Source organism: Melanostigma gelatinosum (genome assembly GCF_949748355.1).
Source record: "Melanostigma gelatinosum genome assembly, contig: SUPER_10_unloc_3, whole genome shotgun sequence".
Classification (NCBI taxonomy): Eukaryota; Metazoa; Chordata; class Actinopteri; order Perciformes; family Zoarcidae; genus Melanostigma; species Melanostigma gelatinosum.
In genome coordinates this window covers 1-12,603 of record NW_027635322.1, presented here as the reverse complement: position 1 = coordinate 12,603, position 12,603 = coordinate 1, and the positions used below count along the sequence as shown (strand labels likewise).

The window sequence follows — 12,603 nt, the reverse complement described above, 5'->3', positions numbered from 1 at the left end:
TTTTATTTGTTTATTTGTGTTTAACTTCAACCAACGAGAATAAAAGGTAAAACGCAAGGCTTCTGCAACTTTTTCCTCGTGAAGTTTCCCGTCGGTTTTCACAGTCATTCCATCTTTGCCCCATCGTTAAATCGTATGAAACTCAATGGCACATTCCAAACACTTTTCCCATAGTGAACTATGGATATCTCTACCCAGATGACACTTATGTTCCGACATGGCCTTCAACAGTCTTTTCTCTCAAAATGTCCACTTTAATTTAAAGTAGAGATTTGATTCATTTTCTCCTTCAAAGAGGGGCTCGTCACCATTACACACCTATAATCTGGGCCTCGTAGCTGCAAGTTAAGGTCCCCAAAAACAGCCCCAAAGGTCAAAATTGAGGCATATGACCTCATCTTTCGGCCTGTTTTGGCAAGTGAGAAACGGGCCATTAAATCGTAGTGAAAGGTTGGAACTGCCTGATTTTTGCATAAATCAGTCGCCTATGATAAGGTGATGCAGGATCTAAAGCGAGATATCTGTAGAACCTTGGGAAAGCTAACTTCCGGTAGCAGCATGCTAACGACTTGAATCCAATTGAACCTTGAAGAGGGTCCTGTTTTGTCCATCATATGTGAATTTCATCAAAGAAGGCCATTGACAAGTGTTTTAAAATTGATCAATATTAAAAAGTGGTCAAAATCCAGATTTTACCAGTCTTTTCTCAAACGTTTTATACTTTAAAAAGGGGTAGGGTTTTAAATCCTTTTCTGCCTGAAAGAGGGGCTCGTCACCATTACACACCTATAATCTGGGCCTCATAGCTGCAAATTAAGGTCCCCAAAAACAGCCACAAAGGGCTTAATTGGGCTTAATTGGGGCCTTATTCACTTATATTTTGGCATATGCAAGAATGGCCATAATTTCTCAAATATGGGTCCTAGAACCCCCAGATTGTGCACACACATTGTGGACAAGGCCTACAATAGGACCACCTGGAAAAAATCCCTCTAGATTATCTAGAACAGATTTTTGCCTGTATCAAACTCAGACTTCAGCATGGGGTACATGTCCCTAAGCTGTACACCCTGTCGTACTCTTGATGAGATCAGACCATCTTTTACTTCTGAAGATGTCAGAGCCCTGTTTTTTTAATATGTTGTAGACAGGCCCCAATTCCAGTTAACAGCGTCACACCAGGAAGAAAAAGAGGTCATAGTGGAGGACTGATTGTTACTGGATAGAAGTGTTAGCACTGGTAGTCTCGTTACCTTTATTCTTCACTATGAAATAATAATGATGAGAGCTCTTAAGAAATCTATTTTTTGTATTCTTGTGTGAGTACTATACTTTTGAATACTATTTTGCATCGTAAATTCATAATATGTTAGTTAAATACACATATAAATACTTATGTTGAATACAATGGCTTGTAAATAGTTGTAGTTTCTATTTTATGAATATCAATGTTTGTATAATTTTTTAATCGTTCAAAAATGCTTCTATTACTTAACTTCATTAGAAATGCTTGTTTCATTTCAATGTCCTTTTTTAATAAAAAAAAATTTTTTTTACATACTTTATACAAAATTCTAGTTGAGTAATAAAGTCTCAACTTAAGCAGGTATTTTATGTAATCCTTCCATTTTAGTAATTACTATTACCTGTCTAAGTTATTAACAAAGGCTGCAGGCCGAGCCTCAGAGCTCCCTCATGCTGATCGTGACCGAAGGAGTGGGGGATGGGTGAGGTTACGGTGGGGACAGTCAATGTCATGTTCTGTGTAAAGTACCTTAAGTTTCATTGCTGACATTACACAAAACCTGACGTTTACCATCATCATGGGGACCATGGCGTGGCCCCTCCCCCATCAGTGCATGCGCCCGTGGAGAGGTGACTCACTGCCTCAGACTGTCGAGCGGCTCCACACACATGTAACTTGACGGGCTAGCTGTGGAACCTGGATGGAAATGGTAAGTTTTTAATTATTGTCCGAGCTCCGAATGTTGGTACATGTACTGCCATATAAAAAGAGCTGTTGCAATGTGCTGGAAGTTAACCGAGATGGACAGCTAATGTTAGCTAACACTAAGCTAACATGTGCAGCTAGCATGTGCAGCTAACAGAGCTGTGAGTGGAGCTGGGTCTGGATAAAGGTGGAGGTCTGAACAGACATGAGTGCAGCTTCCTGCTGTCACAGTGTTTTAACACATTGATAAGGCAGGGTATGCTAAATGTAGCCTCTGCTCCAAGGAGATGAACTACAGCAACAAGGGCTCACATGTCCTCTCATCACACTGTTCACTGTTTCGGGCTTGTCACCTTTTTCACTCATGAGTTTGCAGGTATGCGATCTGAGACCAGCCTACCGTTAACGGAAGGCTGGACAACTAATTACAGTTAACTACAAATGGATAATTTACACATCGTGGGGCTTTTTTACAGTCACAAAATGATATTTAGATATTTTTTAGAATTTATATTTTATCATCATTATCTTTTCCCACAGAACGTGAATATTATGCTCAACAAAGTGACATATTTGACATATTGAGTCAAGGTTAACTTTAAAAAAAGTATTTCTTCACATGTAAGCAGATATTGTAATTCAAATAACCATGGGTATTGAAGTAGAATATTTAGCCTCGTACTTTCAGAAATAAGTAGATCACCTTACTATAATGCAGCCTATAAGACCAGAACAAATTACTTTTAATTTCAGTCAAAATGTAATAATAGCAGCTCAGGCAACAATTTTAATTCCACCAAATTCTACCACTGCAGCTTGAAATACAGAGTACTGTAACATGACTGAATGTGTCCCTTGTGCTTTCAGGAGGATGGAGCATGTTTTTCATCCACTGGTGGCAGCTCTGAATGCACAGGTGAGAGAGGGGAGAGACCATGAGATGGTTTTATGTTGAGGTTTGTAGAAAGTCTTTTGTAATCGTGGAGAATATTATACTGAATACTTCAGGGAGTCTATTGGTTTCAATCCCAAACTGATCATACTCTCAGGGTTTAAATCATATAACTATTTAAAAATAGTCTAGACGCAAATGAAACACATTTTGACCCATCAAAGATGATGTTGAAGTTATTAGTTCATCGTAAACCATATTAACATTTCTATCCTCTAATATATTTGCAGGCGCTGATGTGACAGATGGCTTTAACCCTGAACAGACCAACGAGGTAGGATATGTCATCTTCTTTGGGTTCTTAATTGACAGTTAACCTGCTCGACTGTGAATGTCGAACAGAAATCAAAACAATGCTAGAGTAATTCATTTCTTACAGACTACAGCTAGTTAATCACACATATTAGACTTCCATTATTACGACAGTGTTTCCCACAGGGAGATATTAAATAGTTTGCACTGCAGCCACTTATTCATAATGTCTGATGAAATATAAGTTGTAGTATTTGTTGTTTGGTTGTGTATTATTTTATTGATGTAAAACAGTGTAGACTGGTAGGTAGGTAGGTGGGTAGACTGATAGGTAGGCAGACTGGTAGGTTGGGAGCCTGTCTAAACATTACAAAAAAATGATTTGTTTTTCAGGAAGAACACCAGCGGTCCAGTGACAATACCGATATTCTTGACCCCACTCCAGCTGATGTCGATGAGGACACAAGTGTTCCAGAGCTCATGAGAACCGACAGTGGAGTTGTAAGTTTATTTGCAAAACTTCACATTCTAACATGAAAAGGGCCATGACATCTGTCAGTTTACAGGAATCAGGGTAATATGTTCAGAGGCTGTGATGATTATTGAAAGCGGTAATGTGAAGTGCCACTACGAGACAAAGCACAACTCTTTTGAGCTAACGTCTCGCATCTCAAATAAAGGCACAGGAAAATAAACCTAAGAGCCCAGTATGATCAGAATCCTAACGCATGAATTCACTGACCAACAATGACGTTAACAGAGAGGAATAGAGCTGAAACAAGTGGATTAATAACCACAGATAAAGTCCTGCTCGCTAATTCATCTTATTAGAAGATGAGAATAATATGGATATCTTGGTTTTCTTGGGTGACATCACTTCACACCTGAATTTAATTAATTTAAAGCTGCAGGGTACTTCATTTCTTTGTTTTAAGATGCACATTTTTCAAAAGCTTTCGGTTATGTAATTTAATCTTAATCTCAATTTTAAATCTGACAATAAATATTGTTTATGTATTATTCAATTGATCTTTCTATATTTGATAATCAGTTGTTTTCTACATACAGACTTTAATACAACTGTTGGCTACTTCAATATACAGTATATGGAACTAAATCAGAGTGCAAGTTAGACATTATTATGATGTTCTGGAGATTTAATGAGGAAATTCTCTCTGAATGGACCTTGTTGAACTTTAATTGAATACCCCGGTCATAGATGTTTAAAACTACCCGAAACAACACAACAATCTACGTTAATATGCGTGCTGTTCCACGGCATTGTTAAATGCTTGTGATTTTACAATGAAGAATATCCAAGTCTAATCCTTTCTTTTTCTCTTTCTTTTTTTAAGCTCAACAGACACGAAAGAGAACCTCTATCAAGTTCTGAGTACAGTGATGAGGATGAGTATGTTCCTCAATATGATGAAGAAACAGAAAGTGACTGTTCAGAAGAAGAGGTCAAACAGCACACGGCAAAGAAGAGAAAGGTACAGAGAACTTCAACCAACTCTCAGGAAGGAGATGACCAACCACGCAAGAAAACACATAAGACACGTTTTACTTCCCTGGCTGAACCTGACACCGACAAATCCTCATCTAATGGTTGCGACGTGACGGTCATGACCTTGAAGAAGAAAGACAATGGAGGCAGACTGTACAACAAAAAGTTTTACTGTGTGTTTTGCTCTAAGCCTTTCAACAAAATGGCACGCCATTTAGAATCAAAACACAAGGACAAACCTGAAGTGGCAAGAGCAATAACATTCCCAAAGGGTTCTAAAGAACGAAGAATACAGTTCAGTGTATTGAGAAATAGAGGGAACCGTTTCCATAATAATCAGGTTATTAAAGAAGGAAAGGGAATGGTGATACCCCGTCAACAATCAAGTGGACCTGTAAACGCCAGTGATTACATGCACTGTATAAACTGTGACGCCTACCTGAAGAGGAGATCACTATGGAGGCACATGCAGAGATGTCATCTACACAAGAAAGTCAAAGGTTTAAAGCCAGGGAAAACTAGAGTGCAGGCCCTTTGTTCGAATGCTCAGCCAGTTCCAGACAGCGTGAATGCACGATTTTGGAAGCTGGTGCTTGACATGAATCAAGATGAGGTTACAGATGTTGTCCGGAAGGACAACATCTGTACTCTTGGTACAGATTGACTCTTGGTACAAGAAGGACTCTTGGTGGACAGTTGACCTTTAACCCTGTTGTTGTCCACTCCGTTGTAGGTGACCGCAGCCAGCTTCCTGCTGCGGTAGTTTTCGTAGTGGACGTTGTTCGTCACGTCCTTCAGGTCCTGCATGTGTGTTCTGATGAGCATATCTCTCAGGATGGTGAAGTCACAGTGGTCACTGTTTTCAACTTCTGCAACCCCCCAGGGGTATTGTCTCCCTCTGACTCTTTTGCTGTTCACCTCGATGATGGTGTTGCTTCCTACTACAGCCAGCGGCAACTTGTCCTTTATCTTCTTCACCAGCCGGTTCTCTTCTTCGTCATCGGTCTCTGGGAACTCGTAGATCTTGATTTTATGCTCTTGGATTTCTCGCATGACCTGTTTCTTGAACTGTTGGCATTCCTCTGGGGTGAGGGTGTCTGCTTTGGCGATCAGCGGGATGACATTAACGTTTCGGAGAAATCACTCCTTCTTCAGGCACATGGCTTAATTGTCGGTCACGCGAATTTCGTGACCGTTTCATTGTAACTTGTAAAACTGTGTCTAATTGCCGTCTCCCCCAGTGAGGTTGAGTTTAGGGCAACAGTACAGGGACTGGATAAAAAAATGGAGGCTGGGTCGGAGGGCGATAGCCACCTCACTGACAACATTCCACGCAGCGAGTACGGTAAAGGCACGGGCTAAGTTAGGTGAGGGTTTTTGCCTCCCGAACGTCATGACAACGTCCGAGAGAAGTGCACTGTCCATAAACCGACTCTGAGTTGCCAGCAAGGCAACCACCACCCCCCGGTGTCCTGGCCTTAACCAAATTTGTCCGTCCATTCTCCCACCGACGTAACCCCCGATGTTCCACAAGCACACCTGCGTACACACACGCTTAAAAATTTAGACTGTTTTGTCTTAAATAAAAATTAATAGCAGACTGTATGGTCTGACCCCTGCTCTCCGAGCAGACTGCATGGTCTGAGCCTTAACATTAACGTTTCGGAGACTGAAATTAGCAGCCTATTACGAGGACTCACCTGAAACAACCGGATTAAGATTCATTCGTAAATCTAACTGGTCTCCCCCACAATCAGTAATCCCCCAAGAGATAGTTAAAATTATCAGGGCGGACACAAAGTACTTCCAAGAGTACTTCACTAATCACCAGACACCTCCAAATTTGACCCCTCGAGAATATCTGGCCCTATTGGAATTAACAAAAAACAAAAGAGTAGTCATTAAACCAGCGGATAAAGGCAGCTCAATTGTAATTATGGACAGAGAACAGTACTTATGGGAGGGGTACAGACAACTGAAGGATCCGAAATATTATGTCAAATTAGACAAACCTATCTATTTGATAACAATACCGATGGTGAACAAAATCCTAAATTCTCTCAATGTTAAGGGTTTCATAAATAAAAAACAACAGTATTATCTGATGGGGGACAAGGAACCCAGAGCCAGAATATTTTATATGCTGCCAAAAATCCACAAGGATACTGCAAAGTGGAGCATACCATACATCATTCCTCCGGGGAGACCTATAGTTTCAGACTGCAATAGTGAGACATATTATACAGCAGAATACTTGGACTATTTTCTCAATCCACTCTCAATTATACATCCAAGCTACATCAAAGATACATATCACTTTGTAAACCTGGTGAAAGAACGAACTATTCCGGAAGAGGCTATTCTATTTACCATTGATATCGACAGCTTGTACACAAATATAGATATGAAGGAGGGCATGCAAGCCATAAAAAATATCTTCCAAAAAAATCCCAGCAAGCACAGACCAGACAAGGAGCTATTGCAACTCCTAGAAATTAATCTGATGAGAAACGACTTTGTTTTCAACCAAGATATCTTTCTGCAGATCAAGGGAACAGCTATGGGTAAGAAATTCGCTCCAGCATACGCAAACATCTTCATGGCAGAGTGGGAAGAATCAGCCCTGAAAGCCTGCACACTGAGACCACTGCATTACTACAGGTTTCTAGACGACATCTGGGGAATATGGCAACATTCCAGAGAAGAATTTGACACATTTCTCAATACTCTACATAATCACAGAGAATCTATAAAAATTAAATCCACACATAGCATCACAACAGTTGATTTTTTGGACACAACCACGTACAAAGGAGAAAAATTCAAAGAAAAAAACACACTGGACGTTAAGGTCTTCTTTAAAGAAACAGACACACATGCTCTACTTTTCAAGACCAGTTTCCACCCCAAGCATACATATGCAGGACTCATAAAGTCACAACTACTGAGATTCCACAGGATTTGCACCAGGTCTGAAGACTTCCACAAAGCAGTCAAAATCTTGTTCACGGCTTTGTCCACCAGGGGGTACTCCAGGACCTTCTGTAGAAACTGCTACAGGACATTTCTGGAAACTAAACCAATCATGGTCACTAGTAATATTCCGCTGATCACCAGGTTTTCACCATCCACCAGGGAGCTAGCCAATAAATGTAAGAAAAACTTCCAGAGAATCACCACAGGGACAAATATTCTACAAAATCATAGTATTCTTCCTGCATACAGGAGAAATAAAAATTTAAAAGATCTCCTCGTGAGGGCCAAATTAGGATCTGCCTCGGTCCCTATAATTAATAAATCAGAGACCTTCCTTAAACACAAACAGTGGATACAGAACCAAAATACACAAGAAATTTTTCAAATTAAGACAAGGGGGAATCTGAAAACCACAAATTGTGTTTATTTAATTTACTGTACAACATGCAAGTTGCAATATGTGGGAGAAACGGGTAACTCAGTCTCCACCAGGTTTACCCAACACAGATACAATATCATTAGTAAGAAAAAGACAGACACACACCTGGTGAAACACTTTATAGCACATGGCTGGGACTCACTCAGGACCACTGTGATAGAATACAACACAGGATGGAATGTGTCACAAAGGAGAAACAAGGAGAGAGTCTGGATCGCCAGATTAGGCACCAGAGCACCGGGGGGCCTCAATGAGGGCTGAGGGTTCCTGGGTTGGGCGGGTTATGTGACAGTGTATCGGCAAACCCATTGCTTTACGGCAGTGGGCTAGCCAAAACAATCGATTTCCCTACCCAGCCAGTGCCTTCCTGCCCGACCTGGGTCCTTTTGGTTCCTCATGGGACCCTCCGGTTTTCAGAGCACTAACCATAATCAAGTGGGGGACTTTAATGATTAGTAGTCCCCAGCCCTAAACATAACCAGGAGGGGACATGCTTTTAAGACCTAATCATGGTTTGTATACTAATCTCAACCTGTTGAAATACTAACCTAACACACAACCCTAACCCTAACCATAACCATAACCAGGTGGGGGACTTTAAGGAGCAGTAGTCCCCAGCCCTAACCATAACCAGGAGAGGACATGCTTTTAAGACCTAACCATGGTTTGTATACTAATCTCAACCTGTTGAAATACAAACCTAACACACAACCCTAACCCTAACCCTAACCATAACCAGGTGGGGGACTTTAATGATCAGTTGTTGCCAGCCCTAAACATAACCAGGGGGGAACATGCTTTTAAGACCTAACCATGGTTTGTATACTAATCTCAACCTGTTGAAATACAAACCTAACACACAACCTGGAATCACATGAATGCAATAAAATTGTGGTTTATTGTGAAAAATACTTACCTGGTCATCATGACATGTACTTTCAGTCCTCAACTCATGTCATCATATCATTTACCTGCATGTACAGTGTTCATTCTGTAAAAACAATTGATACTAATGTACAAATTAATATGAATGCAAATGTTGTTCTCTGTTATTACACAGAAGTCTTTATTGTATTTGGCAGACAACTCGTTATTATTAGTTGGAAACCCACATGTTTGTATGTAACAATGTACACTGTAACCACAATAAGCAGTTTGGAGTCGAGTGTAAGTTTTAGGGGGGTCACATGACTAGAGGGACACGCCTGCTCAGGTCTGTTTGACATTTGACCTCTAAGCACTGTTATGCCCCACCCTGTCTTATTACTCAGAGCACGCTGCAGTACGAACGTACTTAGCATAACCCAGTCCATTGTAATTCACTCTTGATTACAATGCTTATTTTCAGCCTGATGAAGGTTAAATATTAACCGAAACGTCGCTTTATTATATATTTTTATTTGTTTATTTGTGTTTAACTTCAACCAACGAGAATAAAAGGTAAAACGCAAGGCTTCTGCAACTTTTTCCTCGTGAAGTTTCCCGTCGGAGGCCATCATGGCTAGCAGAGACACACACAGACGTGAACGAAACACGGACCAATATGGAGATGAACGCAGCAGAGGCCGCAGAACACGCTACCACAGCCCAGAACACCACGGCAGACCTGCCTCCCCACGAAGAGGTAGGGTCCACTCGGACAACCGTAGGCTCAATGAGTATTCCGATGGAAACATTACCGGATACGAGCATAGTGGACAGGGCAGCTGGAGCGGAGCGCGACGCACAGATTCAACCCATAGACACCGCGCTCCGTCACCACGTTACCGCCGGTCGTACGCCTCGGTCACGAGAACTGGGCGCAGACCTGATGAAGGCGGCCCTGTTAGACGGCATGGTTCTCCTCGACGGGCACACGGAAGTGGGTCTCGGTCCAGACGCGACGGACGCGCGGAGCGCACCTGGACACAGCGCGCCACGGACAGAGATGGTCCACCCCCATGGCATATGGAGCCATCCCGACACCGTGACCACTCCAACCACCACCGGACCAGCCCGGTAAGAAGAACAGAGAGAGACTATTACAACCGGAGAGACCATGTTCCCGGCTCGCGCCGCTGGCCGCTGGAGCGAGCTCGCGGAGCGCGCGCTCCTATCGTGAGGAGCGCATTCCAACGCGATACAGGACAAAGACGTGACCCGCCCCGGAGGACCAGGGAGGAAGAGCAGGGTCGTAGAAGTGCTCGAGACCACAGCACCCGTCGACCACGGACCGGGGAGGGCCACAACAACACGCACAGAGCAGGACCACACGACGGCGGACGCAGAACGACGCAGCAACGCTCCCGCAGCCACGAACAACGGGATGACAGCGGACCCAGGTCAGATGACCCGGACTTTGCTTTGAAGTGCCGCATACTGTTCAAGGTGATAAAGACTTTACATCATTTCCTAAATGTCACAAATGAAAAACCACCTTTGACCATAGAACAAATGACAAAACATCTGACCACAGCCATCAAACCGGCAATCCCAAATCCCAACGTTTTAAAGACAATTGAAGGCAACGCCAAGAATTGGGCCAAAAATACTTTAAAAACACTCAAAGAGGATCAGTATGTGTATTATTCATAATCAGACATTCAATCAATTGCAGCAGTGAAAAGAAATAGTGTGTGATTCTCTCTATTCTTATCATGAGTCCACCTTCATCATGTTCTACAGTAATGATGTGCTGTGTACTAATAACACAGTCATATCATTATGAGTGCTTTAACCTCATGTATGCAACCAGCCATCAAGAGGACATGAGAGCAAGTACACACTAAGCACACACACAATTCAGAATGCTGAGTCAGCACAATATGTGCCATAATGTAATGAACACATCCATAAGTTTATTCAGCGCCAAATGAACTTTACGAACAGCACGGCATGCAGCGGCTTTCCCCATGTTCTCCGCATCGCAGACACTGTACTAAAATGTAGCACTCGCAGAACAGCACAAGGCTGCATCCAGTCTGAGACAGTCAGTGCTCGGCTGGGCGTGTGGTGTTCAATGTCTGCTCCAGAAGCTCTGTAAATAAATGATTCCTTGTGGGCAGAATGGATAGCGCTCGTATAGGAAGTCATCATGATGTGATGACGGATCTTGGCGATGTGGAAGAAGTCTCTCCCTATAAAACGCTCATCTAACTAATATCCTCCTTCATCAGTGGATCTCTGAGGAAGGGAGCTGCACATTAATGCAACAGAGGCTTCTTAGTTTGCTCCGCTGGTTTTAAGGATCACCGTGTGTCTCACTTTACATGCATTTCCGGAACTCCCGTATAACCCCCAGTATATGCGCAAGTCCGTATGTGACGGGAGCTGCCATGTTTTCCGGGGGAGTGACCAGCTTATCCAGCTACCTTCACTGAGCCTGCGCTGGAGCAGGTTCAAGCTTTTGGATGCGTTGCCATGGTGATTTTGCCGAACTTGCTTCGTGGAACCGAAAAGCCTGATCTACATCATCTTATCCTGAAAAGTATCCGGCTAACTAAGTTAGACACGTACGTGGAACGGGGCCCAGACGTCATTAATGAATGCTGACAGGTCTCCACCTCACAGAAACACTTGTTGTATTTGAGCATTCATAACTTTTTACATCCTACCAATGGTCTGCCCTCCAAACTAAGCCAATCGTGCCAGAGTCCTGGAGGCCTCCATTCTCTGCTGCTCCAGGCGCTGCTGGGCCTCCCAGTTCGCTCTCTCGTCCTCGAACACGCGTCTCTTCTCCTCCAGCTCTCTGTGCTGCGCCTCCAGGTTCTTCTTCATCTGCTCGTGACGCCGCTGAAGCTCTGCTTCAGAGTCTTTGAGCTTCTGCACTTTTTCCTTGACTTTCATCTCGAACACCTGCTCCATCTCCATCTCCATCTTCTTCATCTTAGTCACATGCTCTCGCCTTTCCTCCTCCATCTGGGCCAGAGGACTCTTGGTGGACAGTTGACCTTTAACCCTGTTGTTGTCCACTCCGTTGTAGGTGACCGCAGCCAGCTTCCTGCTGCGGTAGTTTTCGTAGTGGACGTTGTTCGTCACGTCCTTCAGGTCCTGCATGTGTGTTCTGATGAGCATATCTCTCAGGATGGTGAAGTCACAGTGGTCACTGTTTTCAACTTCTGCAACCCCCCAGGGGTATTGTCTCCCTCTGACTCTTTTGCTGTTCACCTCGATGATGGTGTTGCTTCCTACTACAGCCAGCGGCAACTTGTCCTTTATCTTCTTCACCAGCCGGTTCTCTTCTTCGTCATCGGTCTCTGGGAACTCGTAGATCTTGATTTTATGCTCTTGGATTTCTCGCATGACCTGTTTCTTGAACTGTTGGCATTCCTCTGGGGTGAGGGTGTCTGCTTTGGCGATCAGCGGGATGACATTAACGTTTCGGAGAAATCACTCCTTCTTCAGGCACATGGCTTAATTGACGGTCACGCGAATTTCGTGACCGTTTCATTGTAACTTGTAAAACTGTGTCTAATTGCCGTCTCCCCCAGTGAGGTTGAGTTTAGGGCAACAGTACAGGGACTGGATAAAAAAATGGAGGCTGGGTC

At 43.1% G+C, this 12,603-nt stretch overlaps 2 protein-coding genes across 2 annotated transcripts in view; both read right to left on the bottom strand.

Annotated features, from left to right (window-relative positions):
• Positions 1 to 9,001, bottom strand: part of LOC306783952 (septin-7-like) — a gene marked incomplete at both ends in the record, with an annotated part of 36,705 nt that extends 27,704 nt beyond the window's left edge. The window contains one exon of the mRNA XM_079297379.1: positions 8,994 to 9,001. Within this exon, the coding sequence (XP_079153505.1) occupies positions 8,994 to 9,001 (8 nt within the window). The remainder of the gene's footprint in view (positions 1 to 8,993) is intronic.
• Positions 9,002 to 11,689: 2,688 nt separating this feature from the next.
• On the bottom strand, positions 11,690 to 12,430 carry LOC306783959 (septin-7-like; the record flags this gene model as incomplete). Its single annotated transcript, XM_079297385.1, has 1 exon — positions 11,690 to 12,430. A coding segment is annotated over one exon (741 nt), but the record flags the coding sequence as incomplete, so codon positions are not given.
• Between the last annotated feature and the right edge of the window lie 173 nt (positions 12,431 to 12,603).